Below are 17,081 nucleotides of genomic sequence, written 5' to 3'. Positions count from 1 at the left end.
TCTCTGGATTACGTTCACTTCCGCTATTCGATAGACTGTACCATTTGCACGCACGTTACTGTCCTTCACATTGTCAATCTACTGGCAACCAGTGTCTCATCGGTCAGGCCCCTGAAGCCGACTTGCTGGCTACTGATGATAATGAGATCCCTTGCGCGGTTATTAAGACAACTCATCACGTTAAGTGGCAGACAAACTGTCGCAGACGATTGAGCAAGCATTGTATTACGCCAGTAGCTTCGCAGGGTGGCATGGACGGGGGGCAATAACACTGCACTTTAAAAATCTAGTAATCGTCTCCGCGACTCAGTACCTCCTTCCTGGTAGGCCGCAACAGGATAGTGTGCTCCCATTGGGCAGTGTAAGAGCCGCGCACATCACACAGAGGAGGGTACGGATTGACAACTCCAGTATCCACGAGGTTCTTAAGGGCCATCAAGTACTTGGACTCTCCCAGGCGATCCAGGTATCGTCGACTATTATCGCTCGCGTCAGTATTATACAGTGCGCGACGCAAATCTAATATATGAGGGCTTACCAAAAACACAATGTTCCAAAATGTTTATTGATGGTGTTGAGAAGCGCCTTCGCCCGAGGAAGACTGGACCGGGTTGCGTCAAACATTAGCCTGCAGAATCTGACCTTGGCGAGGTTTACAACTTACCGCAGAGGGACATGGCCGACATCAAAAGCCTTCCCATAATGGCTGCATTCCATGTCTTCATGCACGTACCCCTTGCCTGTGCTTCCGAAAGTCTCTATGGCAAAGTATTCTCCTTCCTCTCGTATCATAATGGTCATAATTTGTTGAGAACGTCAAATAGGGCGTCGAACTCACCTCCATTTTAGTTTGGTCACCACCTTTAACAATCGGAATCGTCTTGCCTGCATGAATCTGATATGGTCCAATAGAATGTCCGTTCAGGTTGCGAATTGGCTTTACTAAAATATATGGAAATTGGCGTAGGGTTCAAAACTACCAACTGTCGCATTATCCGCTGTACCTTGATAGGATTTCCCATTGATCTCAACCTCGTATGATTCCATCACTTCCTGAACTGCAGCGCCAATGTCACACAATCTGACATCAATACCGGCTTCCTGAGAGAAGAACCCGAAATGTCAATAAACCCGTATGAAACTCTCACATTTAACTAGTTACACACTCGGATGCCCGTGTTGGTGGCATCTTTCACTGCGGCCAGAAGTGGGTCAAACTGGGGATCAAAAGCCATCGTAAAAGCGGAGTCAACAATACGCCCTTGAGCAGTATGTCAGCTACAATTGAGTTACAAGCACTGGGACCGATTGGACCTTACCATTCACTTGTGTTCCAAAATCAATCTTCATGACATCCCCATATTGAAGCACAGTTTTATCTCCCGTATTTGGGGTGTAATGCGCCGCACAATGATTCAGAGAACAGCCCGTCGGGAAAGCAATACCTAAGCATGCGCCAGGCAGAATTTCTGAGTTAACCGCCCTTCTTACTTTACATCAATTCGATCTACCAACCAGCCTCAAGGCCATTTTCTTCAATCAAAGTCCTGGTCCCATTTTCAATGAGTTCGACAATGTCCACCATGGCCATCCCCGGCTTTATCGTCTTCTGAGCATAACGTCGAACTTGTCTATGAACCTCTGCGGCTTTGCGAAGGTCATTATACATGTCATTCTGCATTCGCTCCAAGTATCGCTTTTCTTCACTCGTGGTGCGATACGCATTGCTATGAACGTGAGAACCATCAGAAACGATTAAACTGTACCATCTTTTGTGGTACATATTCCGACTCAAACTTACTCATCCTTGTACTCGACGAGTTCGCCTTCTGGATACACACCATCCGGGAAGAATTTGGATACTGGAATCGATGGAGGCTCCGTCTGGACTGGGTTTCCAGCAGCTGTCACTGAGCTTTCGGACGCTGGCTTCTTCTTCTTTGGCTTCTTCTTTTTCTTCTTCTTTTTTGCAGCCTCCGTTGCAGAGTCTTCAATCACGTCTTCCTCCTCTGAAGCCGCGTCGCCTTCCACTGCCAACTCCAAGCTTCCATGACAATTGGCGGCTTGTGATGTCTTGACGTGCCCGTGTGTAGTGACGTTACCGACTGCAAATTAGAGATATCAGTGTACATCCTCCAGTTGACAGCTCCAAATAAAGAGCATTTCTCAGAAGGAGCTGTTGCACCACCGAGAAAGAACAAAAACGTACGAGGATTAGGCGCCTCGCCATTCAGGCCGTTTGATACTTGGAAACTTTCCATCTGGTCCTTGTTGCCTTTTTCTACGTTGGGGTGTCGAAATCCACTTCGTCACAGTTTTTTTGATTAGCCAATTTGGCTAATTTCGGATAAATGACAGTTATGAGGCTTGCACAGGTTACCCCCTCCCCCAAGACTGGAGGGGCAATCTTTCCTTTGCATCTTGTAAGATTCAAATATTAAGATGCAAGCGGCTGGAGTATTTAGCACAGGGGCGGTCAAAGACCATGCCAGGCAGGAGCTTATAGACTTGTTGGACTCGGTAGGTCTTTCCATAATTTTTTTGGAAGATAAACTCAATCCGACAGGACATAATGTGCAAGGTGCGAGGCAAAAAGGGATTGGTCATAGATCCTTCCTTGAGCGGGCCCTTGAGTTTGGTGGCAGAGTTTACATTGTTAAAGGTCCGTAGGTTAGTTGATTGATTACTGTTTAAAAATCTGGTGACCGGGGACACCATTCGAGTGCTAAAGCTACCAACCTTCTTGCAGGAGCACGGCGTGGAAAAGATCTATCATTTGGCACCTGGAAAACTGGATACAGACTGCAAAAGTCTAATTTATATCTGCAGGCCTAAAGTTGGTCATGTGAAATGTATTGCAGGTACTATATTTTTTTTTCCGGTATTCATACTGTCATGATCCGTTTGTTCACTCGCTTCCGGTAGGCCATATTCAGACACATAGTCAGCATGGCGTGAAAATCAGCTACAGTATCTTTTTTGTGCCACGTCGCTCGCTAATTTGCGAGCGGGTCCTGGAAGAGGAGGGTGTCTTTGGAGATGTCATCGTGGGAGAATACCATTTGGATCTTTTACCTCTGGAAGACGATTTGCTGTCTCTTGAGCTGGATTCTGCGTTTCGTGAACTTTACTTGGTGGGTATTATGTATGTTGGCTCCATCGCTCGCCTAGCTGCGGAATGAGTCAGGCGTCTCATGGATGACTCCTGCAGGAAGGGGATACAACAGCCATATTTTGCATGGCGAAAGCACTGATGAAACTGCAAACCATGTTTGGATTAATTCCGCGTATTGTTGGGAAGGGCCAGTACGCACGAGTATGTTCAATCTCTTTCCGCCAGATGGAGAGTATGCTAAGTGGTTCGGCAACAGTCGCTTGCTGATCTTCTCTTACGCATGCGGCACGAAGTCCTCGCCAGTGCGGAGGATGAGGAAGCTTCTGCTAAAATTTTCCCTGGCTTCTCGGAAATTGATGCAATGGTCGTTATCGATCGAACGGTGGATCTCATAACACCCATGTCCACGCAGCTTACATACGAGGGTCTCATAGACGAAGTGTTCGGGATTCGGAGCAGTGAGTGAGCAAATGTGAATAATCTCTTATCTTTCTCTGTAATCACTTGAATTCTTGATAGCCTTTGTCGAATTGGACCCGTCAATGATTGGTGGTCCAAGCGCCGTTCCCTCCGGTGGTTCGTCAACCGCTCACACGCCGGCTGCTGCCACCAAAGCCAAGAAAGTACCTTTGAATAGTTCCGATAGACTATTTGCACAGCTGAGAGACCTTAATTTTGCCGTGGTTGGAGGTCTGCTGAGCCAAGTTGCGCGACGCATACATGAGGACTATGAGGTTTGTACCTCGATCTTCCTCCCACCTTTAATGCCGCAAAGCATGTCTTACATACTTTTCGTATAGGGACGGCACCAAGCCAGGACAGTCACGCAGATCAAGGATTTCATCGGCAAGCTTGGGAATCTCCAGGCGGAACATCAATCTTTGAAGCTGCGTAAGTTGACCATCATGGTGAACAAAGAAAAGGATTGCTGACTGTGTTAGAATGTTAATGCAGACACCGGAATTGCCGAAGAAGTGACGAAGTATACAAGAGACAAGGATTTCAACAGCATGCTTGAGGTTCAACAGAGTATGTGTGTGTGAACACTAGAGAGTAGGGCTCAAGTCCAAAAACTGAGGAGACTTGTTGCAGATTTCGTTGCCGGCATTATTAGTAAACCACACATCGATTACATTGAGGAGCTCATCGATAAACAGACACCCTTGGTGCAGACTTTGCGTCTCCTCAGCCTGTATTCTCTCGTAGATGGTGGGCTCAAAACAAAACAGTACGAAAATTTTCGCCGCGATATTATTCAGGTATGACTCCGCACTCGTAGATCGCTGCCTGTGACGTAACATTAAATGTCGATAAATACTTTAGACCTACGGCCATGAACATATCCTCACTCTGCAAAATTTGGCCAGAGTCGGCATACTTCGTAAGCAGGACACATCCCGGCATGTTTACCCACAAATACGGAAAGCCTTCCGACTTATTGTGGATGATGTGAATGAGCACCAACCGAACGATATATCATACGTATACTCTGGATATGCACCTATATCCGTTCGATTGGTTCAAGCGGCGTGCCAGAAAGGTGTAGGCGGCGGGAGCACCACCTGGGAGAAGTCAGTTGCCGGTCCGGCACCTGTTGGATGGAAGGGATGGGAAGAACCAATGCGGCTTTTGCCAGGCCCGACATTCGAAGAGGTCCAGAGAACCGGCGATACCAGAGTCGTAGCGAAAGGTGCGTGGTATGATGGAACTTAGCTGTACCACATGTGTGCTCAGCGTCTCCTTGTTTCACTGCCATGTTAGCAGTAAAACCTAAACAGAAGGTAACGTTGATCGTTTTCCTGGGAGGCTGCACGTTTACCGAAGTGTCTGCGCTTCGATTCCTTTCACAGCAAGACGAAGGTGAGATCATCTGCGCATCAGCTGACTTCGGCGAGACTCTGATATATTGGATAATACCGACGAATAGGACACCGGGAATTCATTATAGCTACCACGAATATGATCAGTGGATCTTCAATGCTAAAATCGCTTATGGCGAATTTCAGTCGGGCACCTTTAAATCCATAGCCGAAGGGCAACGGATATGGTCCTATTAATTGAAGTCGGTTACAATGTGGTAGCGATTGGAATTTTTTTGGCTACTATCAGCGTGTATTCAGCCCAATGCCTAATAGCGGATATCATCTCCCAGTAGCGACTTTATTTAATAGCCCGTTACGTATTCGGTAAAATTCCTCGACATCTTGGCTGATGCTAGTCTTCCCAATTGCTTGTAATGCTGGTGTTGATGGAACCAGTCCATTTTCTGAGCAGTCGAGGCACGAACGAGATCCCTCCCCCGGGCTGGTGTGCAGTGCGCTTGTTGGTCTCGATGGGTTTCCAGGGCCATATCTCTCGACGCGGGATGTTGATGGTGAAGAATGGCGTGACGGTATCTTGGAATCGATGTGAAAGACATGGGATATCGGGACGTTGGAAGTAATTTGTGGTGTAGAAGAGCTAACATTTGGAGGATATACATATTTCGGCAGCGCCTGCGGCGAGACAATTGATATCAGAACGAATACATCCAGGGAAGAAGACCATCGCCTTTCAGAGCGTGAACTCACAATTCGCTGTCGCGTTGAACCTGGTCGGCCCCTGTCTGCGGAGTTAGCCAGTGGTGGTTCTGACATGTAGTCATTTGGTTCGGAATGCATATTGTTCGGCCCTCCTATCTCAAATGCTTGGGCCAACTTGGCCGCGTATGCTCCCGCGGTAGGCGCTGTCATTTGATACGTCTCCCATACTGAGGCCGAAGCAGAATTAGACGATATCACTGTCCTCGTCTCTTCAACGGACTTTGTGCTATCGTACCGAGCACTTGCAGATGTTTCTGCTCTGCTGGATGATATTATAGGCATGGAAGACCACCTGGGACGCGAGGTCTCAAGCGTCGAACTTCTTTCCAACCTAGCCTCATCATTTTCTGATTGCTGCAGTAAGGGATCCTCCGTGGCAAGGTACACATGTATGTACCAATACTCAAAATCGCGCGTAAGCCGATGCCGGGCTTGCTCGAGCAGGTGCTGCAGATGCTCGATCTCAATTTTCAAGTCTTTAAGTTGCTGGTACGCTGCTTTGTACCTTTCGAAATATATACTCGTATTTAAGGGAGAAGCCATGATGGTCGTGTCTTCTCCGTGTCTTACCTGGCAGACGACTCTAACGCTCTCTTGCGTAAATCTACGCTCTGCTCCTCTGCAGCAGCGTCACCGACCTCTGTCTGTGCCAGCGTGGCCTTCATTGCCTCTGTGAAAGCGTGTTTTGAGTTTACCCAAAGACAGATTTTATTTGAAGCAAGCATCCATTCTAACGTACTGATGGCTGATCGCAGCTGGCTCGCTTGTTCCCCCAGTGCTTTAGCTTCCGCGTATTTATTTTTCAGCAGTGTCTTTTGCCCCTCGATCCACTCTCCTGATGGATATCCTCTCTTGAAAATCTCAAATGCCTTCGCCTTTTCCGTGGTGAGCTGTGGTACGCTCGCTGCAAGCCGTCCAGTCAATCCCAGCAAGGCTGATGTGTCCCCCCACACAGCGAGATCCGATATGATTCATATATTATCTCTGGAACTTTGAATGACACAAAACTAACCATTGGAGCCCCAGTTTGTTTGCATCCTCTCTGATCCAACATCCCCGAGTTGAAACGGCTGCTCCATGATGCGTTCAGCTCGAGGCTGTCGTTATTCGGTTACTCACCATCATGAGCCAGTGCTGACGACGGACTTCAAAACCGGTTTACAACTTACCGTTTGTAGTAGATCCACTGTTTTGGCCCTATCTTCAGTGTTATAATTATTCACCATGCTAACGAGGACGTCTACGCAAATTGTGACAGAGGAAGTTTACAATTCGGTCAGTTTGAAGAAAGACGGATGATCCACCTACTGATCTCGTTGTTCCGGTGAGCTAGTAGCTGTCTTAATCTCATCAATTCATTCTCTTGAAGCACATCGTTAGCAGGCTGGCTATAGGTTCCTTCAGCTGGAGGCTTCTCGGCAGCTGCTCCCCCGTCATGGACTGCGGAACGGGCCACTGTGATATATCGCTGTATACAAAAAATGAGGAATCTTATAATATACGATTTTCAAGGATAGTTTCAGCTCCAAACCTTCATGACGCGGAAAGCTTCATCAATCTTGCGGAAGTCACTAAATACAAGGGATGCGTCAAGGGAAGGGTCGCATATGAAGTCATCAACAGCTTCCTTGACTCTAGAAAGGGGAAAAAATTGAGCTTAAATCGAGCGGGATTCCTTTTAGAATTTCATTCCGCGTGCACCTGTCCTTTTCGTAATCTGGTAAGGTTTCTCCATCTGATTGTCCTGCTTCACCGCGAGCAATGGCGAGCTCCGCCTTTAGTCGGGCAACTTCGCGTTTCAGCCGAATAATCGCCAATCGCGGATCCAGCTCTTCATTAAGGATCGCATGGTTAGCAATCAATGCGACGCGTTGAGCAAACCGGCAAGTGGAAATTGATTCCTACATTTGTGGGTAGCGATTATTTATTGTCAATTATTCTGGTGTCAGTACCAGTTGGCTTACATCGATTAATTCATCCTCAACGGCAACAGTGGCAACCATGGTAGTTCGACAGTTTCCTCCCAGTGAATCCCGGAGCACACTAGTCATCATTGAATTGCGATACGGGACGTGTGTTCGTCTTCCAAGTGCCTTCTCATGCAGAGCTATGATGACTTGTTCAAGATAGTGCAGTGACAAATTGATATATTTTGCTTCCTTTAAGAGGTTGCCTCCTATTCCTGTTCGCGCAACTCGTTCGGATCTGATGACTTTGATTAGCATACCCACCCCACAGGACTATCTTTTGTTGGAACCTTCACCTTCACTCACCCAGCAAGATCCACTAAATGTAGTTTGCTTCTACGTATTCTATCTTCACCTTCCTTTCTCCCAAGCATGCTGATGATGAACAAACAATGGCTGCGTGATGATGCCGGATTGGATGGTGTCTCGGCAATCATGCGATTTGTATCGCCAATAAATAAATGATTTAAAGCGTCCTCTTCATCCTTCGCGGGCATGGCGGCGAGGTTCCGCAAATGTATATTACCCTCTTCATCCTCCTGTAGCGTAACTTTACTTTTACAATTGTCGGTGACGATATCGCTAACGTAAATATGAAAATTGCTCGTTCATCACTCACGGAAGATCCTCTAGTTTTTTGGCGTCTCGTGTGTTATCAAGAAGATCATACCCAATTTCATTGTAGATTTCCAAGTATGAGACGCTCACTTCATAATGAAAATCATGCCTCTGCCAGCGTATTTGCGCGTCAGTGTAGGGTAAGGATTGGCAGGCTCAGCGCATCGTACTTTTTGGATTTCCTTGAAAATGAATTGCAAGGTCCGCGGAATAAGACCGCGGTCGGCATATCGCTCAGCACCACCGGTTATTGTGAATGTTTTGCCTGAGCCGGTCTTCGTGAAAGGAAAACGTTAGCTTTCAAGCCGCACTCTTCTGGCTGGTCTCTGACCGAGGCCTACAGCACATAGTACCTGGCCATAGGCGAATATGGTACCATTATATCCATCCATAACGCTGGCAGAAGTAGAATATTATGAGTACGGCATGTAGTCTCCCGAGGGTTCAAATGCTAAATTGCTAAATTACCTCAAGACAACCGGTTTGGCTACTATATCGAACACTTCGTCTTGGCCCGTCGTGACATCGAAAACTCTATCGAAACCAAATTCATACACTTCCCTTTGATTATTCACCAACCCCGCGACTTGGTCTCGCGGGACTCTGAACCCAATTCGCGGTTTGTCTTGCTCGGCAGGAGAGCACCAATAACGTTCAGGTGTTACGTGGAGTTTGGTATTTGGGCGGGTTGGTCGTACCCGAGCGTATATCTGTATCGTACTAGGAGAAGCCGCCATGGATCTATTGGTACTGGTGGGAGTATCTACCTGCACACTGTCATGGTCGGGGGTGGTCTCCTGGACGGGAGGTGCCGACGCATGTCCACCACTGGTGCGCTCCATGGTCTGGGAGGACAGCGAGACTAAGTCTGGGTGCAACGCGCACGCGTCCCTGAGGTAAACTGTCAGCGTCAACTTGACCGGGACGTTTTATGGCATGTAAGATGACATGGGCATAACCCCAAACAACTCCCCGGGATTATCACGGCGGAAGCCCGCGGGGTTAGAAATCAGGCCTCTTCTCTCTCTCTACCCAATTGGTCGAAGAAAATCACTAGCAGGTTCAGAATCTGCGTCTCACTTAGAAAGTTTAGCATCGTTGTCGAGTGAGCCGAGGAGCGGAGACCTTACCCCTGACTCGGCATTAGTTGCCGCGGTTGAAACGGATATAGTGGGAAGTCAGGAAGTACGTTATGACGCAGCCGATTTCGAGTTCATTGCCCCTCTGGAGCGAAGTAAGTTCAACAGGTTATATTGCAGTTTTGCTCTTGACGAAGTATTGCTTCAGTGGTTGCAAAAGTGCTGCACAAACCGAGTGGCATTACCATGGCCCGCAAGATTCTTCCGATAACGACACGTGAGAATACGCCCAGAGCAAAAGAAAGGAACTTGATATTGCGAGAACTTTCAATATTGCGCAAGCTCCGTTCACCATATGTTGTGACCTTCCTCGGAGCATACATCAATGAAGGGGACATAGTAATGCTGTTGGAATATATGGATTTAGGGTCATTAAGCAATGTCTACCTGAAGACTGGACCTATAGAAGAAGCATATGTTGGTAAAGTCGCAGTGCAGGTATGAGCATTCGTGGTTCGTACACTGAAAAGACCAAAAATGAACACCGCTTGAAGGTCTTACGGGGTTTATGTTATCTCTATGACGAGTGTCATATTGTTCATAGAGGTATATACGTGCCGCAGGAGCTTTTGCTACTAGGCTGATTATTGTCGCGTTGACCATTCCCGGCAGATATCAAACCTGCCAATCTCCTACTGAATCGACTGGGAGAGGTGAAGATATCCGATTTTGGCGTCAGCAAGGACCTTGTTGAATCAGCGGCACTAACAGTGAGTCAAGATCTGGTTATGGTGGCCTGTGATCGGGGTACTGAACACAACGTCCAAACCAGTTCACAGGGACACAAGGGTATATGGCACCAGAAAGGTCTTGCGCTAGCATGCCCATAACAGTTATTTCTGATATATGGAGTCTTGGTGTGACCTTGATGGAGATTGCATTAGCAAAATTCCCTTATCCACCTTTGACATCGGTTCTGGACTTGATAGAATTCGTCCAGGAAGGTCCTACCCCTTCCTTACCTCCAGGACGTTTCTCGGAGTCTTTCGAACAATTTATCAATCTCTGGTATGTCACAGAACTTCAACTCAAGAAAAAATTGATTGCAGTATATTTTCTGACAACACATAGTCTGATCAAAGATCCGGCACAACGACCCTCACCATCGGTTCTCCTAGCAGAGCCCTTCTGTGCGAATGCTATTGTAGATGGATTGGATATGCGGGAATGGGCTGAGTCCATTGCAACAAGAATCCTAGGTTGATGGTGGACAAGGTATTTACCGGATACACGCGCCGAAGGAACAGTAGATACCACCCGCCAGCTGAAAGTTCGGAGTCATGACTATCATGAGAGGGTCACCGCTCTTGAATCCTCCACTTCGCCTCTTACTTTGATGCTGGATCTAATACGATCCAAACTCGTCCATCCATTCCTGGTACCGCTTCAGATCGGCCTGGCTGACTGATGATTGTATTTTCGATATGGCCGCTTCAAAATCTTCCTTTGTGGCCGGCGCTTCAAGTTCCTCTATGTCAGTAGTTCGCGTCAAATGTGTGGTCAATAGAAAAGACTTCCGTAACATCTAGTCGCTGTCTACCTTTAGAAATACTGCGGATCTGTTCTGGACTGAGACCGCGAATCCGTTTGCGCATGCTCATCATGGACGCATCGCGGCATATCTAAGCGGGTGCCAATGATGAGGGGGAGAACATAACGATAAAACAAATTGAGACGAACATTGGTTATATCAGCGCCGCTATATCCGTCGATCTTTTCAGCCAGTTCTTCCAGAACAACATCATCTGCGATTTTAATAGATTGCAGGTTTAATCGCAGCAGTTCCCGGCGGGTTTCTAAGTCGGGTAAAGGTATGTCTGGGAAAGGTCGCAAATGTCTCAATCACTGCCCGATACGGTAAGTTGACGAGTGCCTCACATATTCTCTTTTCGAGACGTCTTCGCAATGCCTCATCAATATGCCATGGAAAATTGGTTGCCGCTAAAACCATTACAATGGGCTCTCTCTCACCCTCGGCATTGGTACCCAGGGAGCCGCTGATACCGTCCATTTGCATGAGAATCTCAGATTTGACTCTACGACTGGCTTCATGCTCAGAGCCCTCTCCCCTCGTGCTGCACACAGAATCGATTTCATCGATGAAGATGGTCGAGGGGGCATAATGTCGAGCCATTTCGAAAAGCAACTAGATGGAATTGATGAGGGAGGGCTATCAGTAAATGCAAAGTCTGGTGACTTACTCGAACAATTTTTTCCGAATCCCCACGCCATTTGGACGTCAACATACTTGCTGTCACGTTAAAAAACGTGGTCCCACATTCCTAATATGACGATTGGAGATTCTCTTGACAGCAAGCAAGCGCAAATCTTTGTTCTTACAGTTGCCACGGCCTTGGCCAGTAGAGTCTTCCCCGTACCAGGCGGACCAGTCATCAACACGCCTTTCCAAGGCCTACGTATCCCTGTAATATAAATGATAAGTGGGTTAACAAGGCTTTGCAATACCAAGCTATTTCTTGTAAGTGTTATTAGCCAGGAACAAGGGCAGAACCTTGGAAGAAATCAGGCATCCAAAGGGGCAGGACAATCGCTTCTTCCAGCAGACTCTTGGCCTCTCGTAAACCTTGAATTACAATTCATGTGAGGAGCATTAGCGAAATGGCAGCGGCTACAAATCATGTGCCCCAGTAACCTGCAATGTCTGTCCATCTCACATTGGGGGTCGACTGCAAGATATCCCGCTTAACGATCTCGACAAGTTCCTTATCATAACCGGCACCATCAAAGCTACGAGCATTATATCTTTGTTACCAAGTGGGTATTACAAGTCTTCACGCGTCAACTTACTTCGGTTTCCCATTTTCGTCAGTCTCTGGTGCAACCTTTTCCTTGTTGTCCTCTTTTTCTCTAGCCACTCGGTCAACGAGAGTCGGTTGAGATTGCGCTTTCCGAACCAACTTCTTCCCTGGAGGAGGCGATGCTGTGCCAGGTTTGCCACTACTGGAAGATCTAATACAGTGTGATGCAACCAGACTTGCTCAGAATATCGTCGGATTTTGACATCAATTCGTGCTCACTTGCTTCCTCCAATCTTCCCCTTACTGACGGCAGATTTTGAGACAGCCGCCGCTTTCCCACGTTGTGCAGCTGCCCGTGCTGAAGATATGCTCGAATTTACTTGATTTCGCGCCCATGAGGGTAAATTGTCCTCATCTGAAAAGATAGCTGAAATCATCCAGTCCAGTCAATAAAGGAGGATTCCAGAGTATACCGTTTGCTTTGGTCTTGCGATATATTGGTCTTCGTGCTGGTGGATCAGGGGCCGGCCAAACATCCTTATCTACCGGGTCGCCATACGATGGTTCATCGTCCAAAGAGGATTTGCTCCTAGTGAAGGAATTGGAGCCCAAGGGTCTCTCCTAGCACATGAAACGTGCTTCAGCATCAACAATATCGAGTATTTGCTATTCCTGTACCTTGAAGCTCGCCAGCTCCATTCCTATATCTTTAATTACTTGGAATTCCAGCGACAGTTCCTGCCGCGTGAGAAGCCATCGTTCTCGTAAGCTTGTGTCGCTCACCGTCTTCGCATAGCTGCAAGATGATCACTACCGACGTCACATTTCTGTACGAAAGAATTGCTAGATACTTTACAGCTGAATGGTTTGTAGTATACTCTCAAAATACAGGAGGGCCGTATCGTAGTTCCCGAGCAGAGCACATTCACGAGCTATTTGGAGTTCTTTATCAAAGATATCAGCAGCTTTATATGTGCCGATGGAGGAGGTAAAACTCACCTGTTGGCACCCCCTCGATTGTGCGTGGCATGTTGAGAATAAAGCCTGGTATAGGAGAATCACCGATAGAAACCCTTGCCCACGCGAACGCGTCTTCGAGGTTCATTCCCGTACACGGTGACAATCGATGAGAGGAAGTTCCATTCACCGCTCGCCAGACGCCATAGAACCGTTCAGACAAGAAGTGGATCAAATTCTAAGCGTGCGGTGCGGGAGCCTCCAAGGTACAACATCTGATGTGGTTCACGGAAGGCCATATCCCGCAGCGTACGCGGATTTGGTGCAGGATGTACTCGACGACAAGCAATGTGCGTTTGACATTCCTGTTGTTGGAATGTGATCTTCGCAAGAGTTCTCCTGATGTAATTTTACCACTGGACTTGTAGATGAGTCCGCTCTTCGTATAATAGACGCATTTGCTTCCTCGAGATATTTCCCGCCAACGTAAGATCCTACAACTTATCTAGCCGGTACATTGGATATTCAAACACCACATCGTGCCACGCAGCTCGATTTTGTTTGCACTGTTCAGTCTTTCCACATTGCCTCGATGTCTTTCTGAAGGAATACCGCAGGCTGCGGTCGCCATACTTCAACAGGTGCTCAAGGTGCATGGCAGTGCCCCTTTCTACCAGCTGTTTTCCGGACCTACGAGTGATGATGAACAAACAGCGACTGGGAAAGTACTCTGGGACGTCACGGCGGATGCATGGGGCCTTTGGCAGACAGGCATCACCGAATGCCTGCCGGGACTGGCCAAAGTGCAGCAAGGCCGAATGGTGATGAATTTTCTTCTGGAACTTGTCCGTACCGATATCGGCCTAGCTTTCCATAAAGGTATCTCCCATCTAGACAGCATTCTACCCGACGCATATGCCCATTCTTCTCATTCTTCGATGTGGGTTAGACAGCATCGGTACTTCCCTCGTTGCTACTCTCCTTGGTCGTCATCGCAAGATTAATATGTCCAGTGCGGTGGAAGTTATCTCTTCAATGCTTCAATTTGAGCTCGCAGATTCAGAGGTCTTGCGGACTGCTGCTCAATGGGTCTCTGAGGTGACATATTTCCGACGTGTGAGCTTTCTTTTGAAATGAGTCCCTAACTAACTCACGTTCTTTCGGGCAGCTGTCGCTTCTTGTATTTGCTGATCATATAGAAATGAAGTCTTTTTTGCGAATGTTCACCCCTACTCTCAGGAGTTTGGATCGCCCACGTCTGTATGAGTTCCTGGAGGTATTTTATAGTTCCATGGTTTTGAAAACGCATTCTTTCCTAATCGAGGCGACCGCAACTTGGGTCGCCCGTAGTACCTTCCATTTTCCCATCTCAAGGTAGCCCTTGCTGACCTCATCTTGACTCAATTGTGTGTGTACCCAACGTCCTCAAGATCAAGCCGCAAAGCCAGTCTTGGTGATTGGTCCACGAGTTGCTCTGCACACGCAGTATCCTTATGTCTACCTCAACTGAATTATCATCGCCACGCCACACCTTCTAAGCCTAGCGATTGGGATACAGTACTGCAATTATTCACAATCATCGCTTATGAACAAAAAACAGATTGCCCGGAAGAGAAGGGTGCCATACGGTACTCTGTCTGGGAAATGTACAAGCGAGCGGAACAAGGTACCGAGGTTGCTGTAAATGCAAATGAGCTGGAAATTATTACGTTGGTTTTGTCATCATGAGCCGATATTTAGACTTGAGAAAGGCCGAGCTGCCACCCATGTAGCAAAAGTTTGCAGACGTAGAATATGCTTAATTAGCTCACTTGTAGTTGACAAAGAACGAAGAAATCCTTGGCCTGGACGTGCCCTATTAAGAGCGTAGAATCTGACTTAAATCCTTGACGTCACCGCCCCTGTAAGATCCTGGGGACGTCCCCTTTGCAGGGGAATCTCGCCCGGCAATGCCACGCCCAGAGCCATCTGCATTGAATCTATGCTTGTGAGTTCCGGTGTACTGTCAGCAGAACTATATTAGCAACTGTACTGGTGACCAATGGATAACTTGATGCTGCGCACCTGGCCAGAATTGGTAAGCCGGTCAAAAACGGAGCCACCCTTGGCATTCTAGCTGCAAAGTAAATACGTGTCACTTGAACCGTATGGAAATGGGTGACTTACCGCGCCATAGGATTTGTCAATTTTGGCCTGAGGTGTTTTGGGCTTGTTGGCCAAATTCGTGTTTGAGCCCAATTTCGAGCTCTTGGGCTTGCTAGACGCTAAATCTTGTTCCATCAAGTCCCACACATTTGCAGTAGGAAAGATGATGAGGCGAAGTTTCCAGGAACTTGAGTAGGACGAGCTTTGCTCTATGGCCACTTACCAAGTCTTTCAGAGCTGGCGGTAACGACACTTGAGTGACCTCTTTTGCCAGCGCTGCTTGTCAGTTCTTGTTTGTCTCCTTCTTCGGGATCAATGGACACTGGAAGTCCGCGAACAGAGGTCTCTTCTCGGTTAGTAATTTTCGACAGCTGATCAGTCGCACTTGGGCGATCGCGTCCTTCGGCACCGCGTCCGCGCCCCGCTTCGTCAAAGCGAAGTTTGTGGGTTCCTGTATACTTGGACGTATCGGTCAGGCGGTCAACAATGCCGTCTGACTTTGGCGTCTTATACCGCAAATGAACATGTCAGTGAAACTGTAACAAAAGATGGCCATCTGAATACCGCGCTGTCTCACCGTGCCAGTGGCAATAGGACCTCCTCCTTTTTTCATGATAGTGCTAATAACCGCATCCAGTGCCTGCCGACCCTGTTTACCAGGATACTTTTTCACGGCGATCTCAGTGAGTCCATCGATGAAAGTATTCCAGTCGAGCTTGCGGGCACCTTTGGTTTTAACCTGTAAGCAGTGATCATCAGTTTCGCCCACTGTTCGCTGCCCGTCGATCAAACAACCCACAAACCTTGTTAAAGATTATGTCGACATCCGTGGTGGTCACACGTTTGTTATCAATCAGCCTGTTATCGCGGGCAAACTTCGCAAATTTTGCACCTGGAGGAAATGGCGTCGCTGCGGCATTAGGTCCTTCTGCCAGTTGATAACAGTTCTATCAAGGAGTTACCATCCATTGTCGGCCCGGCAATGGACTCCATCGATCCATGAGGATTGCTGAGATTGCGATTGGAGCCGAAAGCACAGAAAGCCTCGTAAATTTCGCGCAAGTCTTCGAGAGTACCCATTGTCTTTTTTTTTTGAAATTTCGAGTGGAACGTACAGTATTGTGAGAGGCGGAGTTGAGCTGGCAAGCTGCTTACTTAGCAGGGCGGTAATACAATACATGGATGACGAATCACGTGATTAATCTGGTTAATTATCTCCACGACGCGAGGCGTTCGGGGGTACAGTAAAATAGTGTAGAGGTGACAGAAACTGGCACTAGCTACTACACCAGGGAATAAACCGGCGACAACCGGTTCGGAAAAGCCAACTAAGCTACTACTAAGCAATTATACATGCAATACGTAACGGTTGGTTCTAACCGGATAACTGCCCATCACTACACGCGGTCCCTACTAGGCCTTGATCTGGAACTCTTGATGGCATTGAAGCCAGACTCTTGCATCCAGGAGCGAATCGACTGGGCAGCATCACAAGCCAGAGGATGTTCAGTAACGAAGGCTTGGAGACTAAAAACTGCATGTTAGCCAGATGACCTGATGACAGAATGACAAAATTGTAACGGGATTTTTTGTTGGTAGACTATGGTAAAGACAACTTGGGTCTCCTAGCAGGTTATGTGGGTGTCTGTACTAGGAATCGTAGTCTCCGAATCCTTTCTTTGGGCGTCGGTAGCGACTTGAGGGCGAGAGGCAAGGAGAGTCAGTTAGTTGTGAACTGAGCAGGATTTAGAGGCTTCAGTGCAGGTGATCATGTAATGTCAATCGACCAGATTGCTCTA

General features: G+C 47.6%; 7 protein-coding genes across 9 annotated transcripts; 3 read left to right on the top strand and 4 right to left on the bottom strand.

Moving 5' to 3' along the window:
• Positions 1-197: 197 nt before the first annotated feature.
• SPPG_08469 (methionine aminopeptidase 2B) lies at positions 198-2,304 on the bottom strand. Its single transcript, XM_016756625.1, has 10 exons — positions 2,210-2,304; positions 1,802-2,105; positions 1,516-1,727; positions 1,320-1,445; positions 1,167-1,261; positions 1,005-1,101; positions 839-942; positions 665-780; positions 539-601; positions 198-476 (listed from the first exon to the last, which is right to left on the bottom strand). The coding sequence occupies exons 1-10, from the start codon at positions 2,259-2,261 to the stop codon at positions 287-289; spliced, it is 1,359 nt and encodes a 452-aa protein (XP_016604120.1). The 5' UTR covers positions 2,262-2,304; the 3' UTR covers positions 198-286.
• An 82-nt stretch (positions 2,305-2,386) lies between these two features.
• Positions 2,387-6,273, top strand: SPPG_08468. Of its 2 annotated transcripts, none has more exons than XM_016756623.1 (13): positions 2,387-2,520; positions 2,582-2,662; positions 2,750-2,861; positions 2,926-3,134; positions 3,212-3,316; positions 3,372-3,573; positions 3,635-3,849; positions 3,916-4,006; positions 4,070-4,144; positions 4,208-4,374; positions 4,439-4,805; positions 4,880-4,975; positions 5,043-6,273. In XM_016756623.1, the coding sequence occupies exons 1-13, from the start codon at positions 2,443-2,445 to the stop codon at positions 5,141-5,143; spliced, it is 1,899 nt and encodes a 632-aa protein (XP_016604118.1). In that variant the 5' UTR covers positions 2,387-2,442; the 3' UTR covers positions 5,144-6,273. The 2 variants fall into 2 exon arrangements, with proteins under 2 accessions (XP_016604118.1, XP_016604119.1); XM_016756624.1 differs by having other exon boundaries at positions 4,877-4,975.
• Positions 5,098-9,618, bottom strand: SPPG_08467 (uncharacterized protein). Its single transcript, XM_016756622.1, has 16 exons — positions 9,413-9,618; positions 8,751-9,361; positions 8,636-8,678; positions 8,453-8,557; positions 8,284-8,393; positions 7,971-8,219; positions 7,662-7,902; positions 7,399-7,598; positions 7,229-7,331; positions 7,006-7,165; positions 6,867-6,937; positions 6,710-6,794; positions 6,437-6,631; positions 6,268-6,367; positions 5,686-6,202; positions 5,098-5,610 (listed from the first exon to the last, which is right to left on the bottom strand). The coding sequence occupies exons 2-16, from the start codon at positions 9,122-9,124 to the stop codon at positions 5,257-5,259; spliced, it is 2,907 nt and encodes a 968-aa protein (XP_016604117.1). The 5' UTR covers positions 9,125-9,361; positions 9,413-9,618; the 3' UTR covers positions 5,098-5,256.
• SPPG_08466 (STE/STE7/MEK1 protein kinase) lies at positions 9,012-12,099 on the top strand. Its single transcript, XM_016756621.1, has 7 exons — positions 9,012-9,516; positions 9,570-9,859; positions 9,916-9,967; positions 10,034-10,131; positions 10,194-10,429; positions 10,493-11,232; positions 11,316-12,099. Exons 1-6 carry the CDS (start codon positions 9,231-9,233, stop codon positions 10,623-10,625), a joined length of 1,095 nt encoding a protein of 364 aa, XP_016604116.1. The 5' UTR covers positions 9,012-9,230; the 3' UTR covers positions 10,626-11,232; positions 11,316-12,099.
• Positions 10,465-13,409, bottom strand: SPPG_08465. Of its 2 annotated transcripts, none has more exons than XM_016756619.1 (15): positions 13,180-13,409; positions 13,037-13,124; positions 12,859-12,976; positions 12,654-12,801; positions 12,460-12,595; positions 12,230-12,391; positions 12,075-12,169; positions 11,934-12,005; positions 11,762-11,844; positions 11,623-11,703; positions 11,300-11,567; positions 11,102-11,238; positions 10,962-11,043; positions 10,645-10,891; positions 10,465-10,560 (listed from the first exon to the last, which is right to left on the bottom strand). In XM_016756619.1, the coding sequence occupies exons 1-14, from the start codon at positions 13,283-13,285 to the stop codon at positions 10,767-10,769; spliced, it is 1,701 nt and encodes a 566-aa protein (XP_016604114.1). In that variant the 5' UTR covers positions 13,286-13,409; the 3' UTR covers positions 10,465-10,560; positions 10,645-10,766. The 2 variants fall into 2 exon arrangements, with proteins under 2 accessions (XP_016604114.1, XP_016604115.1); XM_016756620.1 differs by having other exon boundaries at positions 10,465-10,685; positions 10,754-10,891.
• SPPG_08464 (uncharacterized protein) lies at positions 13,247-15,171 on the top strand. The gene is made up of 6 exons (XM_016756618.1): positions 13,247-13,487; positions 13,566-13,623; positions 13,688-14,016; positions 14,087-14,235; positions 14,306-14,413; positions 14,488-15,171. Exons 1-6 carry the CDS (start codon positions 13,307-13,309, stop codon positions 14,863-14,865), a joined length of 1,203 nt encoding a protein of 400 aa, XP_016604113.1. The 5' UTR covers positions 13,247-13,306; the 3' UTR covers positions 14,866-15,171.
• SPPG_08463 (uncharacterized protein) lies at positions 14,905-16,417 on the bottom strand. Its single transcript, XM_016756617.1, has 7 exons — positions 16,245-16,417; positions 16,086-16,174; positions 15,860-16,021; positions 15,506-15,788; positions 15,304-15,407; positions 15,202-15,249; positions 14,905-15,139 (listed from the first exon to the last, which is right to left on the bottom strand). Exons 1-7 carry the CDS (start codon positions 16,360-16,362, stop codon positions 14,996-14,998), a joined length of 948 nt encoding a protein of 315 aa, XP_016604112.1. The 5' UTR covers positions 16,363-16,417; the 3' UTR covers positions 14,905-14,995.
• Positions 16,418-17,081: the final 664 nt, after the last annotated feature.

The sequence above is a fragment of the Spizellomyces punctatus genome (genome assembly GCF_000182565.1).
Source record: "Spizellomyces punctatus DAOM BR117 chromosome Unknown supercont1.22, whole genome shotgun sequence".
NCBI classification, from domain to species: Eukaryota; Fungi; Chytridiomycota; class Chytridiomycetes; order Spizellomycetales; family Spizellomycetaceae; genus Spizellomyces; species Spizellomyces punctatus.
The sequence above is the reverse complement of the archived record's forward strand: the minus strand, read 5'-3'. Positions and strand labels throughout refer to the sequence as shown.

Coding starts and splice junctions, on each gene's coding strand:
- SPPG_08467 (XM_016756622.1), bottom strand. CDS start 9,124: ATGGAGCGCACCAGTGGTGGACATGCGTCGGCACCTCCCGTCCAGGAG. Junction 8,394..8,452: donor TTTTCAAGGAAATCCAAAAA/GTACGATGCGCT, acceptor ATACGCTGGCAG/AGGCATGATTTTCATTATGA. Junction 6,203..6,267: donor GCGTTAGAGTCGTCTGCCAG/GTAAGACACGGA, acceptor ATATTTCGAAAG/GTACAAAGCAGCGTACCAGC.
- SPPG_08464 (XM_016756618.1), top strand. CDS start 13,307: ATGAGAGGAAGTTCCATTCACCGCTCGCCAGACGCCATAGAACCGTTC. Junction 13,624..13,687: donor TCGAGATATTTCCCGCCAAC/GTAAGATCCTAC, acceptor CGTGCCACGCAG/CTCGATTTTGTTTGCACTGT. Junction 14,236..14,305: donor CTGCTCAATGGGTCTCTGAG/GTGACATATTTC, acceptor TCTTTCGGGCAG/CTGTCGCTTCTTGTATTTGC.
- SPPG_08465 (XM_016756619.1), bottom strand. CDS start 13,285: ATGAACCTCGAAGACGCGTTCGCGTGGGCAAGGGTTTCTATCGGTGAT. Junction 12,977..13,036: donor ATACTACAAACCATTCAGCT/GTAAAGTATCTA, acceptor ATCATCTTGCAG/CTATGCGAAGACGGTGAGCG. Junction 11,239..11,299: donor ACGTCTCGAAAAGAGAATAT/GTGAGGCACTCG, acceptor GACCTTTCCCAG/ACATACCTTTACCCGACTTA.
- SPPG_08466 (XM_016756621.1), top strand. CDS start 9,231: ATGGGCATAACCCCAAACAACTCCCCGGGATTATCACGGCGGAAGCCC. Junction 9,968..10,033: donor GTGTCATATTGTTCATAGAG/GTATATACGTGC, acceptor CATTCCCGGCAG/ATATCAAACCTGCCAATCTC. Junction 10,430..10,492: donor GAACAATTTATCAATCTCTG/GTATGTCACAGA, acceptor GACAACACATAG/TCTGATCAAAGATCCGGCAC.
- SPPG_08463 (XM_016756617.1), bottom strand. CDS start 16,362: ATGGGTACTCTCGAAGACTTGCGCGAAATTTACGAGGCTTTCTGTGCT. Junction 15,789..15,859: donor GTCCTATTGCCACTGGCACG/GTGAGACAGCGC, acceptor TTGCGGTATAAG/ACGCCAAAGTCAGACGGCAT. Junction 15,250..15,303: donor TTGACAAATCCTATGGCGCG/GTAAGTCACCCA, acceptor CTTTGCAGCTAG/AATGCCAAGGGTGGCTCCGT.
- SPPG_08468 (XM_016756624.1), top strand. CDS start 2,443: ATGCAAGCGGCTGGAGTATTTAGCACAGGGGCGGTCAAAGACCATGCC. Junction 2,521..2,581: donor TTATAGACTTGTTGGACTCG/GTAGGTCTTTCC, acceptor ATAATGTGCAAG/GTGCGAGGCAAAAAGGGATT. Junction 4,976..5,042: donor CCTTTCACAGCAAGACGAAG/GTGAGATCATCT, acceptor ACCGACGAATAG/GACACCGGGAATTCATTATA.
- SPPG_08469 (XM_016756625.1), bottom strand. CDS start 2,261: ATGGAAAGTTTCCAAGTATCAAACGGCCTGAATGGCGAGGCGCCTAAT. Junction 1,728..1,801: donor CTCGTCGAGTACAAGGATGA/GTAAGTTTGAGT, acceptor TCACGTTCATAG/CAATGCGTATCGCACCACGA. Junction 943..1,004: donor CAATGGGAAATCCTATCAAG/GTACAGCGGATA, acceptor CATATATTTTAG/TAAAGCCAATTCGCAACCTG.